Consider the following 23923-nt stretch of genomic DNA (forward strand, 5'->3'; position numbering starts at 1 on the left):
GGTAGCAGGGGATAATATGTCATTTGAAGAGTCCAGCCAGCCTGCCCCATCTGTCCTTAGAAGTAACCTTTCCTTAGGAGCTTATAAGAAAATCCACTGTTGCAATAAATAATGATTCTCAACAAATGATCAAAGAATGAATAAATTGGGTGGGCTTTCTGTAAAAAAATAAAATAAAAAATGAAATGCTATTTTTTTCCTCCCTCCCATTTTTTTTTTTAAATGGACAGAGTGGAGAACAGCTCATAGCCATTTCACTTATTCAGGAAGCTGATTTTTGAAATGTTGGCTGTATGGCAATTGTTTAGCTCAAAATGGATCTGCCATTCTCCGAAGCAAAAGCTTTCAAACTGAAAGTTTGCAATAAAGGAACGCATATTGTTCGCAATTTAATTTCTAACATCTAGGAATAAGCAGAGCATTAAATCAAGCAAAACTGTGACAAGACCAATGATGCCAGCGAGGCATCTCCAGCCCCCTTTGTTCACAGCTTAACAAAACTGTGCCGTCACACCACTTTAGCTCAACAGTGCCTGTCGAATGGGCATCAGCAGATCAGCCAATGCCTGTCACATGTAGGGCTGAAAAACTGCTTGAAAGCATGACTTTACTGTAGCAGAAGTCTGGTTCAGGAAAGTGAGGAGGTGATATTTCTGTTTGTATTTGTGTGTGTACACACAGACAGACAGACATTGGATCACCCAGCAAAGGCTAAAGAAGAAAACAACAAAAATGCAATGAATCCAGCAAGACACACTTCACAAGAATAACACTTTTCTTCTTATTTTCCTGATGTAAATTTTAGGGCTAAGTGTGACAAAATCAATGAGGCTGTTAGCAAACCTGATTTAAAAAGCACTGTGGCTTCCTCTGAAATATTGTGCACACGTGTATATGAACACAATTTTGGTTATGCTTTATGCAAACACATTTCATTGCAAATGGAGTCCCCTGAACTCAAAGAACTTTCCCTATGCAGAATAAATGTTAAAGTTTGTCAAGAATGTTTTATTTATTTTTAGGAAACCTATATATCGAGAAGATATATACATATTTTTAAATGGAAAGGAAATACTACGTTATCAAGCCATCTTAATCTGTAGGATCCTTTTTATTTAGATATCTACCTCTTCTTCTACTGAATGAATTACAAGGAAACATTAGACTTTGGGCTTTAGATTTAGATTGCACGCCTATATTTTTCCTGAGTATAGTCTCCATGGAATTGTGTCAGCTTTACTTCTGAGTAAACAGTGTGTACTTTAAAAAGTCAAGATTATGTTTTATTGGTGTTGTTGTCTGTGAATAGAGCATCTCATTAATTTGGGGAGAATAATTATTGCACAAATAAAACATGTTTGTTGACATTCTTACACTATTTATATAGCACCAGATTCAATTTAAAAGTTTTTATAAAGCTGGACTGTGCAATGTTTGAGTTCTAGTCTTCTGAACAGCTCAACTTTTGATCCTTATTGATTCTTCATATCCCTACAATAGGGATCATCGTTTTTGAAAAATCTCTGCTGCCCTTCCTTTTCCTTTCAAAAGTTTATGGGAGTTACCAAAGAATTTTGACTGGGATTTAATTAAGACTAACCACTCCTCTCCAATCATATTAAGCTAGAGGAATTTACATCCCACTGAACCAAAGCTGAGCATTACAGCTAGGTCCAAGGAACTCAAATCTAAGAATCTTTGGCTGTTGCAACACCATTTGGGAACCATTGAGTACTATCAAGACCTAAAAGATTTGTTCCTTTTCTTGCCCCCTTGCCCACTAAAGTTGGAAAGCTTCACTCCGAGTGTGCCTTTCACTCTGCTACTGTCAGTTTGCTGCTTGCACTTTAGCTGTCTCTTTCCCAGTCACTACCCTGTCAGTTTCTGGCCTGCCAATTTCTACTTGAAGCTTGACTGGGTTGATTTGATGCAAATACCTCCAGGGAAAACCCTGAAACTGATGAACAGTTATGTCAAGTCGATTTTGCACCATCGGGAAAAGGTAACCTCAGAGAGAGAGAGAGAGAGAGAGAGAGAGAGAGAGAGAACAAGGTTAAAGAGACAAGGGCTTTTTCACGTGTAATACCACCACAGCACATCTCATTCGCTGTTTACCATCCCTCAGAAATTGTAACTGTCAGAATTAGTCCTAATTGCAGATGCGAAAGCTGCCATTATAATAAAAACAGAGGCAGTGCAGGCATTAAAGGTGGCAGCCTAATTTGTGAGACTACTGAAAAGGTAGAGTAAATGAATATTTCATTACTTTAATTACCAGGGACTACTCTTTTCTTGCTGTCTTATGATAAGTGTTGCTGTAACTAGCAATAGCAAACAGTAAAACATAAAGTGCAACCGACTTACGGCTTGTCGGAGCCCTGGCTTCTGCTTTAAAGTATCAGCAGCAAAAAGTATTGGGTGTCTGTCTGTCAGTCTCTCTCTCTGTGTGTGTATGTGTGTGCGTTGGGGGTTCTTGTGTGTGTGGAGATAATATTGTCTCTTGCTGGCTTTTGCCTTTTCTTCTGAGACTGTCAGGAACAGAGACGGAAACTCCTCCAACATTTGTTTTTTTTAAAGAAGGTGAGTGGAAAGGAAACAACGGGATCCAAGACGGAGAAAATAGCAAAATGCCAACCCTTTAAAAAAAAACAAAAAAACAAAAGCCTGGAAAGGAAGAGTAAAAAGCAATTCACAGACGTCCGTGGAAAGGTGCAAGCCGAGCCCCACAGCGTCCAGGGCCGTGCATTAAATAGCATCGCCTCGCAGCAAACAAGAGCAACGGTTTCTTTCGACGGCTGTCGCCGGACAAGTCTAGAGGAGAAAGTATGGAGGAGGTGGGGATTCAAAGCAATCCGAGAAACTTCCAAAGTTTGCCCAGAGCAGAGTCGGGAGAGAAAGGCCGACTCTCTGGGAAGCTGCGGGAAGGCAAAACGGCCGGGAAAGAGGGGGGGGGGGAGGAAGACGAGAGTACCAATAGTTACTCAGGCTTGACACGTCAGAAATTTCCTTTCCCCCCCTTCCCCCCCCCGGTGCCTCGGCAGAAACGTCAATCTCAGGTAGAAGGGAAGCGCCGTCGGGGGACTGAGAGGAGGGGGGAGGGTGTTGCATTAGGTGGGGAGCGATGGCGGAGGCTGACTGAAGCCAGCCTGTCTCTGCATTTATCACTCCGTCCCAGAGGAAGTGTTTTGTTCGACATCGCGGCTTGACGGCAGAAAAATCCCTCCCCCACCCCACCTTCCGGCAGCCCTTCTCACAGAACCCGCTGACACGCGTCGCTCGCAGACCCGCTATCGCCAGGCCGCTACCTCGCGCTTTTCGATGCACGCGCCTGGCGCGTTTTCCGAGAGTTGCCCGGATTCAGACGAGCCGCCCTCGCCTCTTTGCAAAGACACAAATTCCTCTGGGGGGGGAGGGGGCGGAAAAGGCAGCCGCCAGAACTGGCAAGTCTCTTCGCTCTCTTTTTAAACTTTTTTTTCTAGCTTTCTCTGCGATTTTTACCACGCTGTATAAACTTTAGGAAAAAAAAAAAAAACTCTGCTGGGTTTATTTTTCTTGGAGGGAGAGATTCCCAAGAGTTGAACCAGGCTTATCTGAGCGGGTAAAAAAAAAAAAGGAGGAGGAGCAACTAAACAAGATGTAGAAGAAAAAGTAATGGAAGACGGGACGCCGCCGCCTTCGCCGCTCAACTGGGCCACCGCTCGGGCTTCTCATTGGAAGAGCACGAAGGTAGGGGCGGGACGGACTGGATTATTGCAGGAGAGGCGCTTCTCCGTCCGTCCAATCCAGACACTCCTGCCTCTGGCGTTCCCGCCTTTTCTTCCTCAGCCTGGGGTTGCGCATTTACCTCCTGGCACATGCGTAGTTAGGGGTTGCCATTTTAACGCCCCCTGTGGAAGGGGTAAGGTAGTACGATGCTATAAATAAAACAAGGTGACCTAGGTTTTTGGTTTTTTTTTTTTTTTTAATTAACTCCTCCTCTTACTTTGGGCAGAACCGGTAGCTAATTGTTTGTTGTCCAGGCCCAGAATGGTCTTCCAGAAGGGGCATCCACAACCGGTTGTTCACATATTTGAATCCCACCACTGTTTATAAGAATATCTTTCAAGGCATATCTGAAGCCTATGGCCAGTGTCAGACCGTCAACTGATGGAATATGGGGTGAGAGTACAATTCTACATACGGGAGCGCAAAAGTACTGTAAGACCTAAAATGGACTAAAGAGAAGATGTGCTAGAAGTCATATTTTGGAACAGAAAGCATACTAAGCCCACACGTGACACCAAGCCATAATGTGGCTTGTCTGTCTCCTGTAAGCCAAGTTACTCAATTGGTGAACACCGTTACGTTGTGTGAATTCAGATACCTGAATTCTTCAACAACTCCTAGCTGAGCTTGAAGCCTGACCTGAAAGTGTTCTGAATAATCCTTAACAAGAATCACAGACACTTTTTTTTTTCTTAAAGTCTGTCCGAGCCTCACTTACCTGGGAGTAAGTCCCAGTGAACTCAGTGGGGCTTACATCTGAATGGAGCTGCATTCACACTGGAAAGAAGGGAAGCACCTCCTTTCATGAGCAGGAGAGCAAGAGGTGTTATTTTCTCCGAAGATGGTGTGCCAGCGTTTCAACTTTCTCCATCCGTAAAAGATTAGGCAGACCCCTTATGTCTAATGCTTTCCAACCTACTTGTTGATTGCCTATGTGAGTCAACATATCAATACATATCAGAGATTCAGATCTAATCTTATTTCAGCAGTAGGTGCCACATAATGAAGGAAGAGAACATTGTACTATGTTAACAGCCTCAGGTTCACTCACATCAATTAAGCTGGGCTAGTCCCTCGCTAGGTCAGCAGGACACATTAGCTTTACCAATTGGACTAAGAGTGGATTTCCCTTTTTTTTCCCCTACTGTTTAACCAGTCTCTCCCCTCCCCTACCCCCTCAAAAAATACCTGAAGTTATTCTGCTTGGAACACCAATCAGCTCAGTTGATGTTAATGAAGTTGGAAATTGAAGCATCTTCTTTGGACATTTAAAAGAAAAGGAGGGAAGGAGGAAAGCAACAGACTTTTCCAATACACTATTTGATGGATGGTTTCAGTTCTTACTGTAGGAAAACCAAAGCTATTTAACTAGCGCAGATCAGCCCGATCCAAGTTTATGCATTGTTGAGGTCCAAATTTTGAAGGACAAGAGTTACTACAAAATCCAGAAGCAGCCTCCTCCCTCCCAGCATGAGGCCCACCAGATGTTGAGCTAGAACGCCTGTCACTCCTCCCTACACGTGCACACACCCATCCTCGGGGAAACATGATAGATGGCTATTGTAAGCCGCGCGGATAGTTGGAAAAGTGACCCTTGCTAGCTAGAGTCAGGAAGCCTACCCAGGAGTATTAGGAGAGAAAAGGAGGCATGCAAATTGGAATCTAGATATTCTACTTCTCAAAAAGCAGATTTTTCCGGTGCTGTATTTAAAATCTTATGCAATCGGCCAAACGGGAGTACAGTCTAAAATGTCAGGGTTGTGCTTGAGAGCTGCCAGTCAAATTTAGCAAGGTTTACCCCTTGCCAGGGTAGGAGTTATTTGTTCCTCTGTTATTTCAGAAACAGCAGAGAGTGCAGGAAGGTAGAGGCCCATCTCTGGGTTGCATTAGCCAATGACAGTTCAGTGGGGTCCTCTGAAGAAAATGGGGATATTGGGTTGGAGTATTTGAAGTGGTTGAAATTTAACCACTTGTTGGAGGAGGAGGAGGAGGACGACGCCAGGGAAGGGAGAACTGTGGAGCTCAGAGGCGCTGCAATATCTTAATCTGGTATTGATTCTTTTCCTTGCTAGGCATCAAAAGATGCTGTGCAAGGAGGAGAGCGGTGGAAATGTCACCCGGGGAGAAGCGACATAAGCATTCTTTGGGGAACCCCTCTGGGCGCCGGCTACTAGGTTTCTAAAAATCGCATTCCGCCCACACCCGTGGGAATTAATCCAAATTGACTATTGCACCTGATCCATTCCTCCCGGTCGTTTCCACAGATTAGAAACCTTGCTTCCCCGGGAGAAACAAACCTTTAGAAGGCGAAGGACAGGAAGCCGGCCTTTCATCTGGGGTGACTGCGAACGAACGGAGCGGGGAGGGATGAGGCCCCAATGAGCTTCACGGGGAGGAGGAGGGGGGGTCTCCTCTAGAAAAGGGGGCCCAGGATTGCAGTTTTTACAGGGGTGCTAACAGAAGACGAATCCGCAGCAACAGAACTTGACGGTTGCTGGGAAAACGTAGCAGGTTCTTCTCTCCTCCTCCTCCCCCCCCCGTCCCCCTCTCACTTTACCTCCTGCCTGACATGGTGATAATCTATTCTAGTCCCCGTCTCTTCACTCCGCCTTCCCCCTTCCTCCGGTGCCCCAATAACAAAGAATAAAAAAAAAAGAACTTCCAATTCTGCTTTAATTAATTGCTTGCTAGCAACCATACACACCCCATCAGCTCTGGTTCGTTAGCGAAGCTGGAAACGGGAGAAAGAGTCGAAGTGGTCTTAACACCCACCGAATGAGAATGTTGGTAGGGTGTTTTTTTTAAAATAAAAATAAAAATAAAAAATCCCCAGAAAGCGAGATGCTTACCAGGCAAGGGACCTAATGATTGGATGCCCAACAGGACCAAAAGGACGGGGGGGGGCGCGGGGGGGTGTTGCGTTTGAGGAACCCGAGCGCCTCCCGTTTCGAAGAAGTCAGCTGAAAAGCTCTGGAGCCAGAGAATCGCTTTCTTTGAGACACGCTCCGGCCGCGCTCTTTCCTTTCGGCCTTCGGATGCGCTAAACTTTTTTTTTTTTCTAAACGAACGCAACACGCGCTATTCTTGAAACTCATTTAGACACCCGTTTGGAGCGATCGCGCGTTCTCCCGCGGCCCTCACCCATCGCCGGGCTCCTCTATCTTTTCTTTCAACTCCCCAGGCATTCCCACTCCCCCCCCTCCCAACTCCCCTTCCTCCGGAGCGTGGCTTTCCTCCTCCTTCCTCCGCGGATCAGAAGCGCGTCCAGAGTCTAGGACGGTCGGGCGGGGAGGGAAAGGTGGGCATCGTTCAGCCAGTCTCCTTGGAGAAAGCGGGATCTAGGGATCCATTTATTCTGGGCGATTCCGCGGTGCCCAGCCCCCCCCCCTCTCTCTCCAAGGACTGGAAAAGGTCCCGCTTCCCGACTCCAACCGCGTCCACACGTGAATCACTCGAGAACGCGGGAGGATCGCAACAAAGTTTGACCTCGCCATTTTCCAGCAGCGGGCTGCTCGTTGCGCTTCGCCTTTGGCGACTCGGTGGGAACCGCTCCCCCCCCATTCCGGCTACAGCCTCCCCCCCCCCCACGGACGGTGCCAACCTCAATTAGATCACCAGTGGGATCGCTTTAATTCCTCTCCTAAACCGCGGCTCTGGCCGAGGTTTGGCATCGCTTGGGAATGCCATTTTTATTTTATTTTTTTTAAAGAACCCTCACCTTTTGGTCTGTTTCGCCCCCGCGTCGCCTTTCCGAAGCAACCCTGCCTGCTCGGCCGTCCCTAGGGAAGACAGTAACGCAATACATCATTGTGGGATGGTTTGGCAGTGGACGTCGCAGCCAAGCGGGGCTCCCCTGGCACACCCTGGAAAAGCTGGGGCTTCTGTGGGATTGAAGGGCTTCCAGGCAGGCAGACACCCTCTCAGAGGCAGAAGTTGGGTTGTGTTGGGTGTTTATGTGCATGCAAAAGACCTTATAGCCCAGCTTACAGGCATCAGAAGGGGAGCTACGACATTTTTCATCTTTCGTCCCCTTTCCTCGATACACCCCCACCCCACCCCACCCCCGTTCAAAACGGCTGCTCCAGCCTAGGCAGGAAGCAAGAAAGGAACCCCTCGCTAGGACACTCACACGGAGACACGCACCAAACCTAAAAGGGCTCTTCACCAGCTTGACACACTGTGGTAAGCCAACCTAGCAAAATACATTCAATTCTCCCCTCCCTGTCTCCTACTCTTCTCCCCCTTTATCGCAGGCCGGTTTGTGGCTGTTCTAACGGTGACACCTACAGATCTTGTGCCTGTAAATCTGTCCCTTTGACAAAAAATATTGGAGGGAAGGGAGGAAGCACCCACTGTGTGGAGAAGAAGATTTCGGAAAGGAGAGGGGGGGCAGGGAGGAAGAACCAGAAAAAGTGCAGTGAAAGCGAATCAATCCGAATCAATCCGAATCTTGGGGTTTCCCTGTGGCTAAAGCCACCCATCCTCCGGGAGCAAAGTAACCATGCAAGAATGGGTGGGTGAGACTGATCAGGGAACTCGTGGACCAGCCAGTTTTCAGTGAACTGAACGGGGCTTAACAAATGCACACATGGAGGAAAGGAGTGCATAAATTAAGGGTGCGCCTTACCAGGCGCACACCTTCTCCATCTTATGGAGTTGGCTCACACAGGTTCCTGCCTAAAAGTGGCCTCAACTATTTCCACCTGCTTCCATCAGAGCTGCTAGGTTTCATTGGGGGAGGGGCGGGCTTCCCAACAAAATGGCCAAAACTCGAGAGGGGCCAGTGCTGAGTAAGGTGAACTTACTTGTGAACCTGGTGTTGGTTGTAATCTGTTGCATGTATGGGAGACCCCCCCCCAAAAAAAAAATCAAACAAGATTTGGTGAACAGCATCCAAATTCTCACTTAGGAATGTTTGTAAAGAAGTTCTTGGGACTGTAAGACTCAGGTGCACCTAAGCTGCATGGGAAGAATTAACATTCCCCCATCCCCACCCCCACCTTCTCTTCCCACTGTTCTCTAGTAGGTTAATATCACAGTGCTTCACCCCACACCACCTTCAGTACCAACACCCTCCTCCTCTCTTGCAAATAGGCTTCCCGTTTTCTTTGCACACACAGATACAAAAGTGCCCAAGGTGCCTGCTGAAGTGACCGAATCTTTTACTATTTGGATTATATGGAAGTGGAAAGGTCTGTTTGGGGGGGGGGGGGCTGTAAGGCGTAGAAATGTTTGTAAAATCTTGGGAGTCCTCGGGAATCTATATTATCTGCTTCTCTACCTGTTAACATCTCTTAGATGTTTTCAGTTTTTTGTTGGGAGAGAGAGAGAGAGAGAGAGAGAGAGATCTGTCACAGTAGCTCCAGGAAAAATGAGCCCTCACTTTACATGTTCCAGCATCTCTCTAAGTTTCCTTTAACACATTTAATCTAGCTGATGATGAGATGGGGGCAGGGGACTGTTACTATCTTAAAAAAAGAAAGAAACCTCAACCAGCAATTCACACTGAACCGGCTTAACACACACACACACACACACACACACACACACACACACACACACACACACCTATGTTTCTGGGGGAGAAAAGAAAACCCAACAATTTAGTAATCGAGAATTGGTCTAGTTGAAAACTTATCACTTAAGATTTCTATTAGTTATTCTAAGCTTAGTAGCCTGATATTCTCTTTCCCTCTCTCCGTCTTGCAATTGTTTTTTTTTTTCTTTCCCCCTCTGTCTCTCTCTCTAGGCAAAGAAGAATGTAGGCAAAATTTGACAGCTCAAGGACTTAAATACTTCTTAGTAAGCAGGACACAGTTATAAATAAAGCTCTCTTTCAGGGAAGGCAAGATGAATGGAACCTGGGGAGAATCATAACAGAATCATCACAATCACCATCAACCTGGTTATGTAATATAAATAATAATAATGAAAACCCTTTCAATAATAGGTGCATCCGTATGTGTTATCAGACAGCACTGAGAGCCCTTGGAAGTAAGCTAGAAGAGTGTTAAATGTGCAGCTTACAAGTGTTTATTTTCTGCTGGAATTAATGCATACAAATCAAATACAAAAACTGCACACACCTGCATAATATGTATTCTTCTTCTTCTTCTTCTTCAACATTAGCTGGTTTTCATTAAAAGAACTCCCCCAAGTGACCCAAGAATAGCTAGCCAAGCTAAAGTTGCCCCAAGCCCTCTCCCACCACTAGCATCCTGATTTTTGACAGTCCCAACTCTGCCACTATTCTTCAAGTGCAGCTGTGTTTTTGGTGTAAAAGAGTGGCAAATAATACCCTTTTTCTCTTTCTTCCGTGTTTTTAAACGTCCTGATCCTTAAGAACCAACCATCTCTTTTCTTTGTATTCCTGTGGGAAATGGGAAGCTACTCACTGCTACCATTGTTACACTGTACTAAAATCGAGAAAGTGGAGGGATTTGCTGGAAAGCAAAGGACAGGCATTTTGGTGGGCGTATTATCAGGTGATAAACTGGCAGCTTCCCTTCTGCAGAGGACCCGCGTTGACCCCTGGGTGGATTCTTAAGCAAGGCTGGAGAGATTTCTAAACAAAAATAAAAGTTAGTCTCCCTAAACATTCCTCTCAGGTAAAGCTGGCCGGGGCTGGCAGCCTCAGGAGGGCAATCCCTGCTGGCTGCTTCGCTCAGTGAGGAGCCCAGCTGCTATGAAGAGAGCTCATTCTCGCGGCTGTGCTGGGAAGTGGTAACAGCTTCCCAATTCGCAGGGCTTGGATCAGCAGCTGCATTCCAGGTGGAGGGCTTCCCTTACAGAGCGGGGCCCAGTTCCTTGAGAGCAGGCCTGGGTGAGGCAGGCCGTGAGGGCAGCCACATCAGGGCAAAGCAACCTCTGGATCCTACCCCAGCGCAGCCGTCTAGGTTGGGCGGATGGCGCCCCCCCCTCTCCTTGCCACGCTCAATAGCCGTGGGTTTCCCCTCACAAGCTGCTGTGCCCCCCCCCGCGGGCCAGGGGCTTGAAAGAAGGGCAAAGAGGCCTAAGTCACATAAGAGGGAGGCTTATGTGGCTCCCCACTCCTGTGCAGCCTTCCTCGGCCACCTCCTCGGCCCACCTGTCTTCTCCCACCCACCCACCTACCCACCCCTGCCGCACCGCGCCCACCCCGCCCCCGCGGCAGCCTCCCGCCAACCCGAGCAGCGCGGCATCTGATCCCTTCCTGACACTTTCTGCCTCAAGTGTGAGCGGCGAGTGGCCACGAATAGTACCCGCATGCCATCTTGTAACACTATCTGCCTGTCAAGAGAGCGCAGGCTGGGCAGCTATATAAGGCTTGTAACTAGGCGAAGGCCAACAAACAGCCACAAACACCTCAGCTATTTGACTCGGCCTCCACCCTCTTGCTTTCCTCCCCCCCCCTCCTTTTTCTTCTCCTTTTTTCCTCCCCCTTTCCTCTCTCTCCTCTCCTTTTCTCTTCTCCTCTCCCTCTCCCTCTCTCTCTCTCTCTCCCTCCCTCGCTCTTCTCTCTTTTCATCTTGGCTTTCTGTTGCAGAATGCAAATCTAGCCTGCCGGCGGGTGAATGGACTGAATTGTGATTAAGAAGAAGAGCCCCTTTCTTTGTTCTCCCCTCAGGGGATGTTTACTGGGAGAGACACAGCGGATCAGATATGAAAGGCATTCAGGTCAGCATTGATGTGAGCGAAAGTGAAATCATACCTAAGGCATTCAAAAGACCGCCCGTGTCAGGGGTTCAGCTGACGGTGCAGTGGCTCCGGGTGCGCCTTGCCTGGAAGGCACACGCGGAAATAATAGCAATAACAACGACAACAATAACAACAACAATAATAATAGTACATACGTAGACGGGTGAGCGGGTGAGCGTGTGCGTGGCTACGTATTGATCGAGATACCTAGCTATACGTTTCTCCTTTAAAACAATTAATAAGCATAATACAGAAGACCAGGAAAGCTCACAAACGGGCTTTTCCCAACCTCATCAGAGCGGAATTCGTTCTAGTCTTATCTTTTAAAGGTGGGAAGCAATAAGGCTTCTCCCTCCCCCTCCCGCGCGCCCGCCCCTCCTGCTCCCTCTTCCTCCGAGTTGTAATGCGAACCCTCCTTTTCCAGGGTGTCTCCATATGGGCTCTATAGGGCTACATTAGACTTAGACACCTAATTGACATGACTGAAGGAGATAGGGCTGTCCCTCAGCAGTGGGGGAAGACAGAGGCTAATCCAGTCTAGCCTCCATCACAGGGAGAGAGAGCAAACAGCAGGGAAGGCGCAAGGTGAAATCGTCCAATTCTTCTGAGAAATAGTAGCAACAGGCCCGATACATACGAATATTTACATTAAAATAAATTAAAAGGAAAAGGGAAAAAAGAGGAGCGCTGAAAAAAAAATCCCCCTATTATTTTAGGGATGAAAGAGTGGATTGCATAAATCCTGTTCCCTATTTTTAACGAACTCCAGGTGAAAAGCAGTATGTTTAGGTTCAGGCAAGTTCCTGAAGCTGAAATTTAGTGGAACAATTTTCCCATCTGCTCCAAGACTGAGCGGCAAGGCACCCCTCAGCCTTAGATGCCCAGCTATTCTCTCTCTCTCTCTCTCCCTCTCTCCCTCTCCCCCCCCTCTCTCTCTCACACACACACACACTCCACAGACACAAATAAATGCTCACAAATTGGTTTCCTAACTGGCGGTGGAAGTGAGCTTGGGGAGCGAGAAAGACGAAACAGCGGCAGCAGCAGAAGCAACGCCCTGATCCTAAGTCAAGTCTGCTGTAGGAATTGCAAGGGGACTCTTTCCTAATGGGTGGAAGGTGGCATTCTTGAGCAAGTAAAATATGTTTCTGAGAGAGAGAGAGAGAGAGAGAGAGAGAGAGAGAGAGAGAGAGAGAGAGAGAGAGAGAGAGAGAGAGAGAGAGAGAGAGAGAGAGAGAGAAGAGTGTGGAATAAAGTAACCGAAATCAGGACAGAAAGAGCTACAGAAACCCATGTAGACCCAAGCCAACTTAGAGATTGTGGGAGATGCTTTTAATAAAGCAATGGGGTAGAACTATCCAATTGTACAAATGATGGAAGTCCTTTAAACATCCAGAGGTTTCTCTGCCCCCCCCTTTTTTTGCTTTCCCCTTACGCTTTCTTGATAACATTTAATGCTTTAATGCTGCACGTTTTCAACTAGTGTTTTTGCCTCAGAGATCTCTCGCTAGTTTGCTCTCCCACTCTCTCCCATCCCTCCTCACTCTCTTTCTTAAAAAAAAAAGAGGTGGGGGGGGGAAGACAACCAAAGAGCAATCAAAAAGGTGTCTGACTTCGCCATTCAGACAATTGTACCCTTGTGAGAAGGCTTGAATGAATGGTACAGTGGACACCCCAGCACTATTGACGTTATAAACATGTAAATGAAACACATTAGGGCAGACAATCAATTGTCTGTGAGCATTGCAAACCTGCACCCCCTCCTCTGGGTGACAGGCACAAAATAGTGTCTACCTTGGGAAGCCCACGGGCTGGTGGGCAGTTGGGGGGGGGCGAGAAAAGAGGACAAAGGCGTCCCTTTCAGAGAGGAGAAAATGCACCTTAAAAGCACTGGGATAATGCAGCTCGCCCAGATGCTTGTGAAACCAAACATCCCTGATGCTTTTCACTTCTCTTCCCACTTTTAAAAGAGAGAAAGAAATGTGATTTCTCCCTTAGGGAATGCCCTCCCCTATAGCTGGAGGTTTTTCTAACCTCCCCTGAGATGTGTGTTTGTGTGTGTGTGTGTGTATGTGTGTGTGTGTGTTTAAAAAAATAATCATTATTTTAAACTCCATGCTTGAATTCATCTCAAACAGACTCAGGGCCAGTATAATTTGGAGGGGGGGGGAAGAGAATGAGATAAAGGGATGGGGGTGGTAATATTCAAGAGGGGACGGGAAAATTCTAAGAAGCTCATTGCTGGGGTTGTCCTAGTTTTAACTTGGCCATGAACAGATTCTCTTGAGGATTCTATTCTCAGCCGCCAGCAACCTCCTCAGACAAAAATAAATACATCCACCTTGACAAGGGAGACAGCCTCCTGCGCGCCTTCCCCCATGCCCCTCACTTTGCTCGGAGTGCAAGAAGCAAGGCCTTTGGTTAGACCTTGGGCCGTGCTCTGAAGCCTACCCCACAATCTACAGCTATTCTGGAACAAACAAGAGGTCCAGAATATTTTTACGGGGAGGAAGGCCTTAACCCTGCAAAACTCACCCCCCACCACTACCACCATATCCTACCAAAGTGTTAAAAAAGCTAGATCAAGAGAGCTAAACTTGTCCAGACATCTTGTTCATAAATGCACCTGAAGTGGGGAAGGCAGAGAAAGAGAGAGGCACAGGAGGGGGAAAAAAAATAATCCCAAATTGCTTGCTCCGGGCTCCTACTTCAGTCTCCCCCTTGCTTTCCCCTGCAAGATGAGGGTCCCTTTTGCCCCCACTTTCTCCAACACAACTAAGATGCTCTTTCAAAGTGCAGCTGCATCTCCACACACACACACACCTTTCCCGCCTTATCGCTTCTCCAGGGAGAAAGAATGGGAGGAGAGCAGCCCAGAGCATTCTACAAGTTCTCAGAGTGTCATTTGGTGCACTGTCACAGAACCGCCTCCTGAAGAGTGAAAAGCTCAGACACTTCAGGCTGGGGCAATCAGGCTTTGCTGCCCTTTCCTTCTCCTGGTTCCTTGGAGAGGGTTAACTGCAAACTCAGTGCGTGAGAGAGACCAGGTGTGCAATTCTAGCACCTTGTGGTGGTGTTTTGTTTCTTAGGGGAACCAATTTGGTCAGCTCCTGGCTGCAAAAACATCTGCGCCCCTTTGCTCTTATCTCCAAAAGGGAGAGAAGAGGGTCCTCTTCTGGTTAGGATGAACAGCCCCATCCCTACCCATGTTTTGTTGTTGTTGTTGTTATATTATTATTATTATTATTATTATTATTATTATTATTATTATTATTATTATTATTTCCAAGCTAGCTTCACCAGTGGAGGTGGTGAACTCAAACCAATGGAGTAGGAACTTGGGGGAAGTTTCCAGCTTTCAAAGCGAAGGTAGCTATGGGGGGAACTCTTTGGGGCAGCCCAAGTGGAGAAGGGAAGGTGGGGATGCAGGATTGTGCAAGGAGCAAGGAAGATTGCTGCTTCCCTCGCCAGAGCCGGCATTTCAATGAAAAATCCAACCAGCCATCCCTGCATCAGCTGACACAACTTTCCTGCAAAACCAAGAGGTGACGGGCTTGGGTATTTCACTTCCCTAACTTAATAATCCCATCTCCTTCTGCCCTTTATCCTTCAGATCACCCTCCAACTGCCAACTCCAATTCTCTTTCTCTCCTACCCAATAGGGCACTCCTTGGCTTCAAGACAACAACAAAAAACAACACCTCTGTCATAAGGAGAGTCAGCAGCTTGTCTTTAAACCCTGCCCGTCTTTGTCCCTGCTTGCAGTTCCTAGTTTTAATCCTTACTCAGTTAGGGTGGCTACCAATTGAAAACAGTCAACAAATCAAATTGGATGTACACAGAGAATCCTATCACTCTGGAGATAGGCTCCTAATGGGACAGTTTCTTCTGCTCTGTCTCTGTTCTGATTCTGTCTCTGTTTTGATTCCCCTTTTTACTGAAGCTAAAACAAAAAAAAGCATTTGGATCCTAAGTGCGCAACCCTTGAATTTCTTCTGGGTGATATCGTGCCTACCAGTTGCATTCAATGCAACTTTATTGGGGGGGGAGAGAAACCAGACAATTACATCACAATTCTCCCCACCTTCCACCCTCCAATCCAGAAGAATGGAGGAGAGAACAGAAAATCTACTCCGGTACAGAGCTATCTCCAGCAGTCCCCCTGGTGAGATGAGAGGTGAGAGAAAGGAAAAGGAAAAATACATCTTAGCTACACTTTCTCGCAACTCAAAAATCGGAGCGTTTCTCACTGGAGAAATAAGAAAACAAATTACACATATCAGATAGGAAGAGAGGGCTGGCCTAGCTTTCCCCTCAGTTGCAACACTTTGCTGAGCCTTTGGAAACTTCAGGTTAGCGGCTCTGAAAGTGTCAGAGAAGTTAGGAGGATCTAAAAAGAACAGATACGGGTTCAGATAACGGTTCAAACTTCAGGGCTCAATCACTTCCAGCCTCTCGCTTTCCATCCACTGGAAAGCCGAGGTAGCGAAATTAATATTATTCTGGGTTTTTCTGCAGGCTCTAATTGTGCCTGTTTCCTGTTCGCATGGTATGCATATTATCACATGCCACTAATGTCATTTCTTCCCCCTCTCTCTCTTCCTCTCGATCAAGCTGTTAAGAGGAAATATGGAACGTCTAAGATATACAGGCAGATATTTACCGCAGCAGAGTGGACAAGCTTTAGAAAGATAAGCTAACAGTCTTACACTGCGCGCCCACACACAAACCTCTGAGAAAGATAAATAAAGTGGATTAAACCACCTCATCCTGCCTCCAAAACGGGCAAGAAAAAGAACCTCTAGTCTGGAAGCTCACCCCCGCCTTTTCTTAAAAAGGCCTGAAAGAGGGGGGGGGGAGAAGAGAATGAGAGAGAACATCTATCTTGACCCAGAGATCTGACCACCATCCTCTTCTGCCCTTCGGTCAAGGAGGAGGGGAAGGAGAATCCTACTGATCCGCTGTTGATTTGAAGCCAATCAATAAGCAGCATTTCATCACCAGCAAAGGAAAGAAGAGTAGAGAGGCGAGAGGGAAGCCTTCTGCCGTCTCCCTAGGCCCTGGCTGGCCCTGAGAGAGAGAGAGAGAGAGAGAGAGAGAGAGAGAGAGAGAGAGAGAGAGAGAGAGAGAGAGAGCGAGCAGATGAGGGAGAGGTGGATGGAGAAGGAAGAGGCTTCCTCTGCCACACCACTACCCTAAGCTTAGAGGAACACCTTCCGTCAGGCTGGAGGTGGGGGGTATTTTCCCTCCCCCCCCAGAAAGTACCCTAAGAAGGAGACCAAAGGTAACATGAAATGGGGTAGGAGGGGGAAAGAAATACCAGCTCGTGCAACTTACTTACCCTAGAGTTTCTTAACCTAAAAGTCCCCATCACTCGCCCATATGGCTTTCTTCAACCCCGCTGAAGAAGAAAAAAAAGCAACTCAGAAAGCCACCCAACTCAGCAAGCGTTTGTTTGTTTGGAATCCACACGCCTTGTTGTATTTTAATTCTCCTTCCTCCTCCTCCTCCTCCCCCCCCCCATCTTCCATTTTCGAAGTAGGGCTGCTGAAAGGCGAACCGGTTCAGTTTTGCAAAGGCCGGAGGATTCCAACGGATCCCAGCTTCTTTCTCTCCCCCCCCCCCAAATCTTTGTCTCTAAAGAAAAGTTGCCCCAAGTCTAAGACCGATGCAGGATAACTCCGATTAGTACAGAGACACTGCGTTGGATGGAAGCCCCCCCCCCACTGTCTTTCTCTGTGTGTGTGTTAGGAGAAGGGGAAAACTCTGGAAGCTGTGAGCCAAAGAGAAAAGGTAGAGGTTGGAGGGAGGAGGATGGACTCCCCCCTCCCCAGCAAAAGAACTGGGAAAAGTCAAAAATCCGTCATAGAAAAGCGTCCTAGGGAACCTAACCTTTCCCCACAAGTTTTTTCCCCCAAAGGCTGCGGAGATAACAGGAGAGGGCAGTCTGGACAAATAACACCCTTCGAGCATTGCGTTCCACGTTCTCACGACTGCTGTCTACGGAGAGGTTTCCTTGGCGAACGGAGGCAAACCTTTAAGCCCCAAGTAAACTCTTTTGCCAGTTCAGACCAAAATTTCTCACGCTGCTGTCCCTTCGGTCTTTCCCCGCCCCGCTTTTCCCAGCCTCTGACTTAGCGGTTTGGGTTTTCCTGTGTGTGTGTATGTGTGTGTGTGTTTTTATTTAATGAAGCTGTTAAAAATCTCTTCCAATCCACCCCCTCTTTTCCCTAATCTCTGCCAGACACCCCCCTACACACACACACACACACACACACACACACAGAGAAACACACATAAGGATCCATGGCAGGGGCTGATCACAACAACGTGAAAAGTCCTGGACGCGTTCAAAAGTGCCTCTTCCCCCCCCCCTTTTTCTCCCTTTCTTTTTCACGCTGGCTTTTCCTGGGTCTTGTGTGTGAGAAAGAAAGCGGGGGGGGGGGCGGCGGGGGGGGGGGGGGTGGTGGCGGCGGCTTTGGATGAGCGACGACTGTGGCAGGGAAAGCAGCGATCAAAGGAAAAGCAGGAAGAGACAACGGCGGGCCCGAGGGCGAGGGAAGCCTGGCGAGAGAGGCGGAAAGGCGGGGAGGGATCTAACGGGTCTTCCTGGGCGATCTCGCCGGCTCCGGGAGCCGAGCAGCCAGGACCGTTAGCTGATTCGCTCTTAGGCTGCAGGCGAGAAACTTTCAGCTTCTCTTTCTCTCTCTCTCTCTTGCCCCCCCCCCACTTCAAGAAGGAGAGGAAGGGGGATCTCCCCCTCCCCAATTCTCTCTCCCTGGGCGCCTAGAGTCCCCACTTCCTTTCTGAAAGAATCTGCCCTCCAAGAAAAAAACAAAACAAAACCCCGAGATCTTTTCCTGCCTACTTTGATTGGACTTCTCGAAAGGAAAAGAAAAGGCGCTCGCGGGGCGGCGGGCGGGGGGGGGAGACTTTAGAGAAAATGCTAACGTTATAAGGAGGGCTCCTACGGCACTCGAGGGAGGGGGCTCAGGCACACACACTGGAATAGAAACGCCTCGGGATCCCCTGACACTCAGCCTCGCTGGACTCCCTTCAACCGCCCCCCCCCCCCCGCCGCCGCCGCTCTTCAGCAAACAGACAACAAGCCGAGCGAGCCCTTCCTCTTTCTTTCTCTTCGGGCGCTCCTCTCCCTTTTTCTCCGCCACCCGAACAAGCCGTCGCCAGGCGCCGGTCCAAAGCCCAGGGTTCGGCCGTAAGCGGGGGGGGGCTCCTCTAATCCTGGACTCCCCCTCCTCCCCAGCGCCCCCCACCTTCCCGATCGCCCTCCTCGCCCCTTCGTCCGCTTCGTCTCCAACCTCTACCCCCCCTCCCCTTCCCCCCAAGTCCTCTTTCTCTCCAAGTGAAGTCGCCGGGACCAAAAGTGGAAAAGAAGCCAAGAGAGAGAAAAAAATCACAAAAGAAAGAAAAGTTTGACGGAGGGGTTCCGCGCCCGGCCCCCGCCCCCCGAGCCCCGCGCTCCTTCCTTCCCCCCTCCGGCTTCCCCCTTACCGTTTTTCCTTCTTGGGTTGGCTTGTTTTCGCCTCTTACACCTGGGGCCATCCGCCATGATCTGCTGCTTCATTGATAAGAGGGGATCAGATGGCTCGCTCGCATGGACTCGGCTCTCTGATTCAGCAACACGCAGACTCTATGGAACAACCAAACAGAGGGAACCGGGTGGGCATGGCGAGATCCCGTTCAAACGCAGAGCGCCAAAGGGAACCCACGGAGCGGCGATTATTATTTTTTTTCCCCACTTCCCCCGCACGCAAGGAGGACCCCCTGCTCAGCGGCGGCCGCGGACGCGCCCGGGCGGAGCAGCCCCCGACCCCCGAGCCCGGCGCTGCCCTCGCTGCCCTCCGGAAAACGGGGGGCAGCTTTCCTCTCCGCTCCTTCTCCCGGCGCCATGGCGCTAGTTTTATTTGCTTGTTTGTTTATTAACGTATTTAGCGTGATTATTATTCCTCCGCCGGCCAAGGAGAGATCAGAGAGAAGAGAGAGAGAGAGAGGCCCACACCGATACATACACGCAAACGCTACATCTTCAAAATGACTCATGACCTATAGGGGAATGCACTCGAGGTTAATTTCTCTCCCTCGCTCTCTTTTCCCCCCCCTCCTCCTCCCCCCCCCCAAATAGAAAGATAGCTCGACTCAAATGGCTGGGCGGATTCGTTTCTTCCGAAAAGTACTCGGGATCTCCACGCCGTACCTACTTTGCATATGCTGTGGCGCACAGAATACATATCACGCACATGGCTATCAACTGATAAGAGCCGACACAAGCGGCTGTCGCTCGGCTATCCCGCACGCCCTCCCCTCCCCGCTTGGTTTTTCTCTCACTTTTAAAGTCGCGCCGACCGTATCCAGCACAGGATCTCTCAATCTCTTTCTTTTCTCATCCCCCCCCCCACACACTTCCCCCCTATGTCATTTCAGCTCTCCTCCAGAAGGAGCCCTTGGAAAGGGGGAGGGGAAGAGAGGAGGAGGAGGAGGAGGAGGAGGAAGAAGAGCGACCGGAGCGTCCAACTCTTCCGCCGGCACCATCGCTTCCCCGGGGCTCGCGCGCGTTCGAGCTGCGGTCGGAGGAGGCGGCGGCGGGCTCGTCCAGGGGCGCAGCGCGGCTGGGCTGAGGCGACCGCGCAGCCGGAACCGAGGTCGAGCTTGTCAAAACTGGGGAAACCCAAACGCTAGGGCTGTAAAGGCTAGGCTGTAGCTTTAACACACATACACACACAGAGAGACACAGACACAGACAGACACACACACACGCACGCACAAACAACAACAAACAAACAACCGCGCACGCTGCACCGACTGGAAGATTAGTTTAGCCGGGACTGCGGGGTTGGTGGGATAGGGAGGTGGGGGGGCGGGAGAGGGGGGGGCGGGCAACCATAAAAGATGTAACAGATGCAATCTGTAAAACAAGGGCGATTAACCCTTGATCTCCTGAACCGAATTCATCCTCACCTCGTCTTTTGTCTGCCCTTCCCATATTTACCAGGGCTCTTTGGCCGCCTAAAAATGGACGCTCAGGCTGGCTTCGCGGCATCCTCTCTGCGCCTTTGCATGACAGTAAGTCCCCCCAAGTTTACTTGAGAGTAACGCGGACCGCTCGGAACAAAACTTTGCAGGTTTTCAGGCGAGGGGCGACTCTCTCCTCTCCTCTTCCTTTCTAAGGTGGCTGCTTCCTTAGCGATTTTTTTAAAAAAAACCGTTTAAAAAAAAAAAAATCTCGCAGCGCAGGGGAACAATTTGGAAGCTATCTTTAAAAAAATCCCTGGCGGTGCAGGTAAAGCGCCAACTGGCCCAGGCGAACTCAGCCCAGCGCCCTGGACTCGCCGGTCTCGCCCATCTTCAGCCTCACACTAAAGTGTGAGTGGACGACCGAATAGAGACGCTCCGAGCCTTGTGGCTGGAGACTTGTAACTCTACAGAGTTTGCCATTCTCTGCTAAGGTTTTTTTTTTTTTTTAACCAAGCCGGGGAGGAAGCGAGCAAATTATTCAAAGCAAAACTAACCAGCAGCGCCCTGATAGATTTCTTGAGTTGGTGGCAAAATCAGGGAAGAAAACAGCAGAGTGAAAATCGTCCTCGGTGTTTGTAAGGGACTACCTATCTTTCTTGGATATATATATATATATTTTAAATTAAGTAGCCAATATTTTGGAAAACTGAAAGATTTCATCCTCTTGTCTCTTCCTAGGATTATCTCATATATATATATATACTATATATATATATATATATATAATATATATATATATATATATATATATATATATATATATATATATATATATACACATATTCTAAATGACTTTCAAACTAGTTCCAGTCACTACTTTCACTTCTGGCTAAGAATCCCAGAAGCTAAATTGTTACTTCACCCAAGTCAGAAAATAATAGCAAGAAATGAAACTGACTGAGCAGATGGAGTAATCATCATCATAATAATCATAATAATGTTTGCTAGGAGTCCCTTTCAAAGCAAAACTCGGTTACTATCTTATTATCCAGCCATTACTGTGCTGTACTTACTCACAGCTTGAAAATCATTAACAGGTATGTGTAAACTTTCAGATGTGTAAATGCAGAACCTGAAGGCAAGCCAGAATAACCCTTGCCCAAAAAGAGACCTAAATTTGCAAACTAGAACTTTCTCCCCTTCTCTTCCACTGGAAACTGTAAAATACATACATCCACACTCGCCCACAGAAGGGAAGAAATAACTTTTTCTACCTGGTTAGCCAGGTGTAGGGATGGAAGAAAAACCGATTTCCTCCCCCAGGTAAAAACAGTTCGAAGAACAAGATTCCGACTCCTTTATTTTTGTTTTCCAAGGAACTCAAATGAGTATAGATTTCTAGGGTGGAAAAAAAAATAAGAATTCTCCCCCTTCATCACCACTTCCTTCCCAGCTACAGGCAAGGAAAACAGACCTCCCCCCCCCCAAGCCAGCAATTGTGTAAAATCGGAGGGGGGGGAAAGAGAAAACACGAAGGAAGGGGGAATGGGAGCAAAAAGAAGAGAAGGGAAAATATATCGGAGAACGTACCTGCGAAGTCTTGTTTGTAGTTTTGGCCAGCAGTGAAGAGAAGAAGAAGCATGAAAAAAGCCGCGGGAGTGAAGAAGGGGGGAAAAAAGAAAAAAAAGAAGAAAAAAAAGGAAAAAAAGGTGCAGGGAGCTGTAGCTGGCGGAGGGAGGGGAGGATGGTCAGAGGCTTCTCAAAGAGTTGTCGGGAGGGACCGTTATTCCTGCTGGGCAGGTTAGGACTGATCTCTTTCTGCCACTCCAGGAAACACAAACCTGGGGACGGACTGACGTGTTACGCCTCTTCTAATGGCATTTTTTTCTTTTTCTTTTCTGTCGGAGAGAGAGGAGAGAGGACCCTGAAACACACGCCACCTATCTTTGTGGCGAGGGATAATTGAAGAGCACCAAACGTGAGCATCATGTGGAAACGTGATCGCCAAGTTTCTCTCTGGGAAAGGAAGGATCTGGGATAGATTATACCTTGAAGTCTCCGCAAACGCTTTAGTGGAAGAAATGCAATTCCACCTCCCTCCCTCCCTCCCTCCGCGCTTCCCTCCCTCTTTTCCACCCACCCTCCCTCTCTCCCTCCATGGCCTGCCTCCTTCCCTCCTTCCCTCCCTCCCTCCCTCCCTCCCCAGCCATCAAGCCTTTGGCACCCTATCCTCCCTACTAAATCCTACTGGATGCGAGGCGGAAAGCGGCGAAGCCCCATTCGCCAGAACTCGCCACAACTCCAAGGAGGTGAAAGTTACCGCGAGCTACCTTGGTGCTTAAGAGTCGCTTCTCCCCACCCGGGCGAGGCCTTCGAAGACACTCCTCCGCTATAGCCAGGCTGGAGAGCACAGCCCAAACCCTACACGATTTCTGGGGAACGGCGGGGGGGGGGGGAGAAGAAACTATTTCATAATGGGGGAGGGGATGGCAAGGAAGATAACAAATGACCCCTGAATTCCGTGCCTCTTTCAGACCCTCGCTTAACTGTCTGCATTTATTTTACTTCTGCCTTTGAAGCCTTTGATTCTAAGCAGTCTTACTTGGAAGTAAAGCCTTCAGGATCCAGGCGACCTGCTTCCAAGCGGAGATAGTTTAGAGTGATCTGTATCTGGGTATTAAAATCAATCCTCTCTCTTGCCGGAATAGAGATGTTAACATTTTTTTCTTAATATTCTTGAATTCATTAATCCCCACCACTACCACCAGCACATCTCTGCAAAGAGACAGGGCCTCATTTTGTATGTAAAAGAGCAGTGTAAAAAGGCTCATAAGGAACATTTAATAGCATATCGGTTACATGAGAGTAAGGGGAGATTTGAGGGGTTTTTTTTAGACGTATACCTTGCAGGCTGGTGAATTTGTTGAATAGTATACATCCTCCATATTACCCACACTCTCGCTCTCTCCTTCACACACACATACACACACACACACCTTCCTCACTTAAATATATATGCATCTCTTACTATACAATATACCACATATACGTTATACACTCTATACTATAGTATATATACTATGGTATATAGTATACTATATAATACTACTACACTGTATACTATATACTATACTATACTATACTATACTATACTATACTATACTATACTATACTATACTATACATTATACTATATACTGCACTATACCACACCACACCATACACACCATACCATACCCTACCTATATGCTGGTATGCATATGTATATGCATATGCATACGTATATACATATACAGGCACTTAGATAAATATAATTGTGCTTTGATATAGATTTGAGTAAGTAGCTATGATTCCTAGAGGCAACAAGTCTAGTATGTGTATTTGGGGGGACTTTGGGGAAGCTTTTTTAAAAAAATGAAAATTAGGCCTTTAGACTCCACCTTTGCACTGTGGGGATTGGTTATGCAAATCGGACTGGGATGTCCTAGAGAATACAGCTTTCTACTGTA

The 23923-nt window shown here is 47.9% G+C and overlaps 1 protein-coding gene and 1 long non-coding RNA gene across 8 annotated transcripts in view; one reads left to right on the forward strand and one right to left on the reverse strand.

Annotated features, from left to right (window-relative positions):
* Window positions 1-22440, reverse strand: part of ZEB2 (zinc finger E-box binding homeobox 2) — a 173597-nt gene extending 151157 nt beyond the window's left edge. The window contains exons 1-3 of one of the 7 annotated variants that reach the window (XM_039338252.1): window positions 22257-22440; window positions 18955-19093; window positions 16784-16843 (exon numbers count right to left, since the gene is read on the reverse strand). Coding sequence is in view for 6 of the 7 variants with exons in the window: in XM_039338248.1 (XP_039194182.1) it covers window positions 18955-19027 (73 nt within the window). In the remaining variant the exon portion in view is untranslated. Of the gene's footprint in view, window positions 1-16783; window positions 16844-18954; window positions 19346-19661; window positions 19679-19788; window positions 19865-20418; window positions 20870-22005 lie in introns of those variants that run through there. The other 6 variants (XM_039338248.1, XM_039338246.1, XM_039338249.1 and 3 more) reach the window with 6 other exon arrangements.
* LOC120305894 lies at window positions 19962-22452 on the forward strand. Its single transcript, XR_005556120.1, has 3 exons — window positions 19962-20102; window positions 20453-20523; window positions 22323-22452. It is a non-coding gene; the product is annotated as an uncharacterized LOC120305894 (long non-coding RNA).
* Window positions 22453-23923: the final 1471 nt, after the last annotated feature.

Source organism: Crotalus tigris, unplaced genomic scaffold (genome assembly GCF_016545835.1).
Source record: "Crotalus tigris isolate CLP2741 ecotype Arizona unplaced genomic scaffold, ASM1654583v1 scf7180000017694.5664430, whole genome shotgun sequence".
Taxonomy (NCBI): Eukaryota; Metazoa; Chordata; class Lepidosauria; order Squamata; family Viperidae; genus Crotalus; species Crotalus tigris.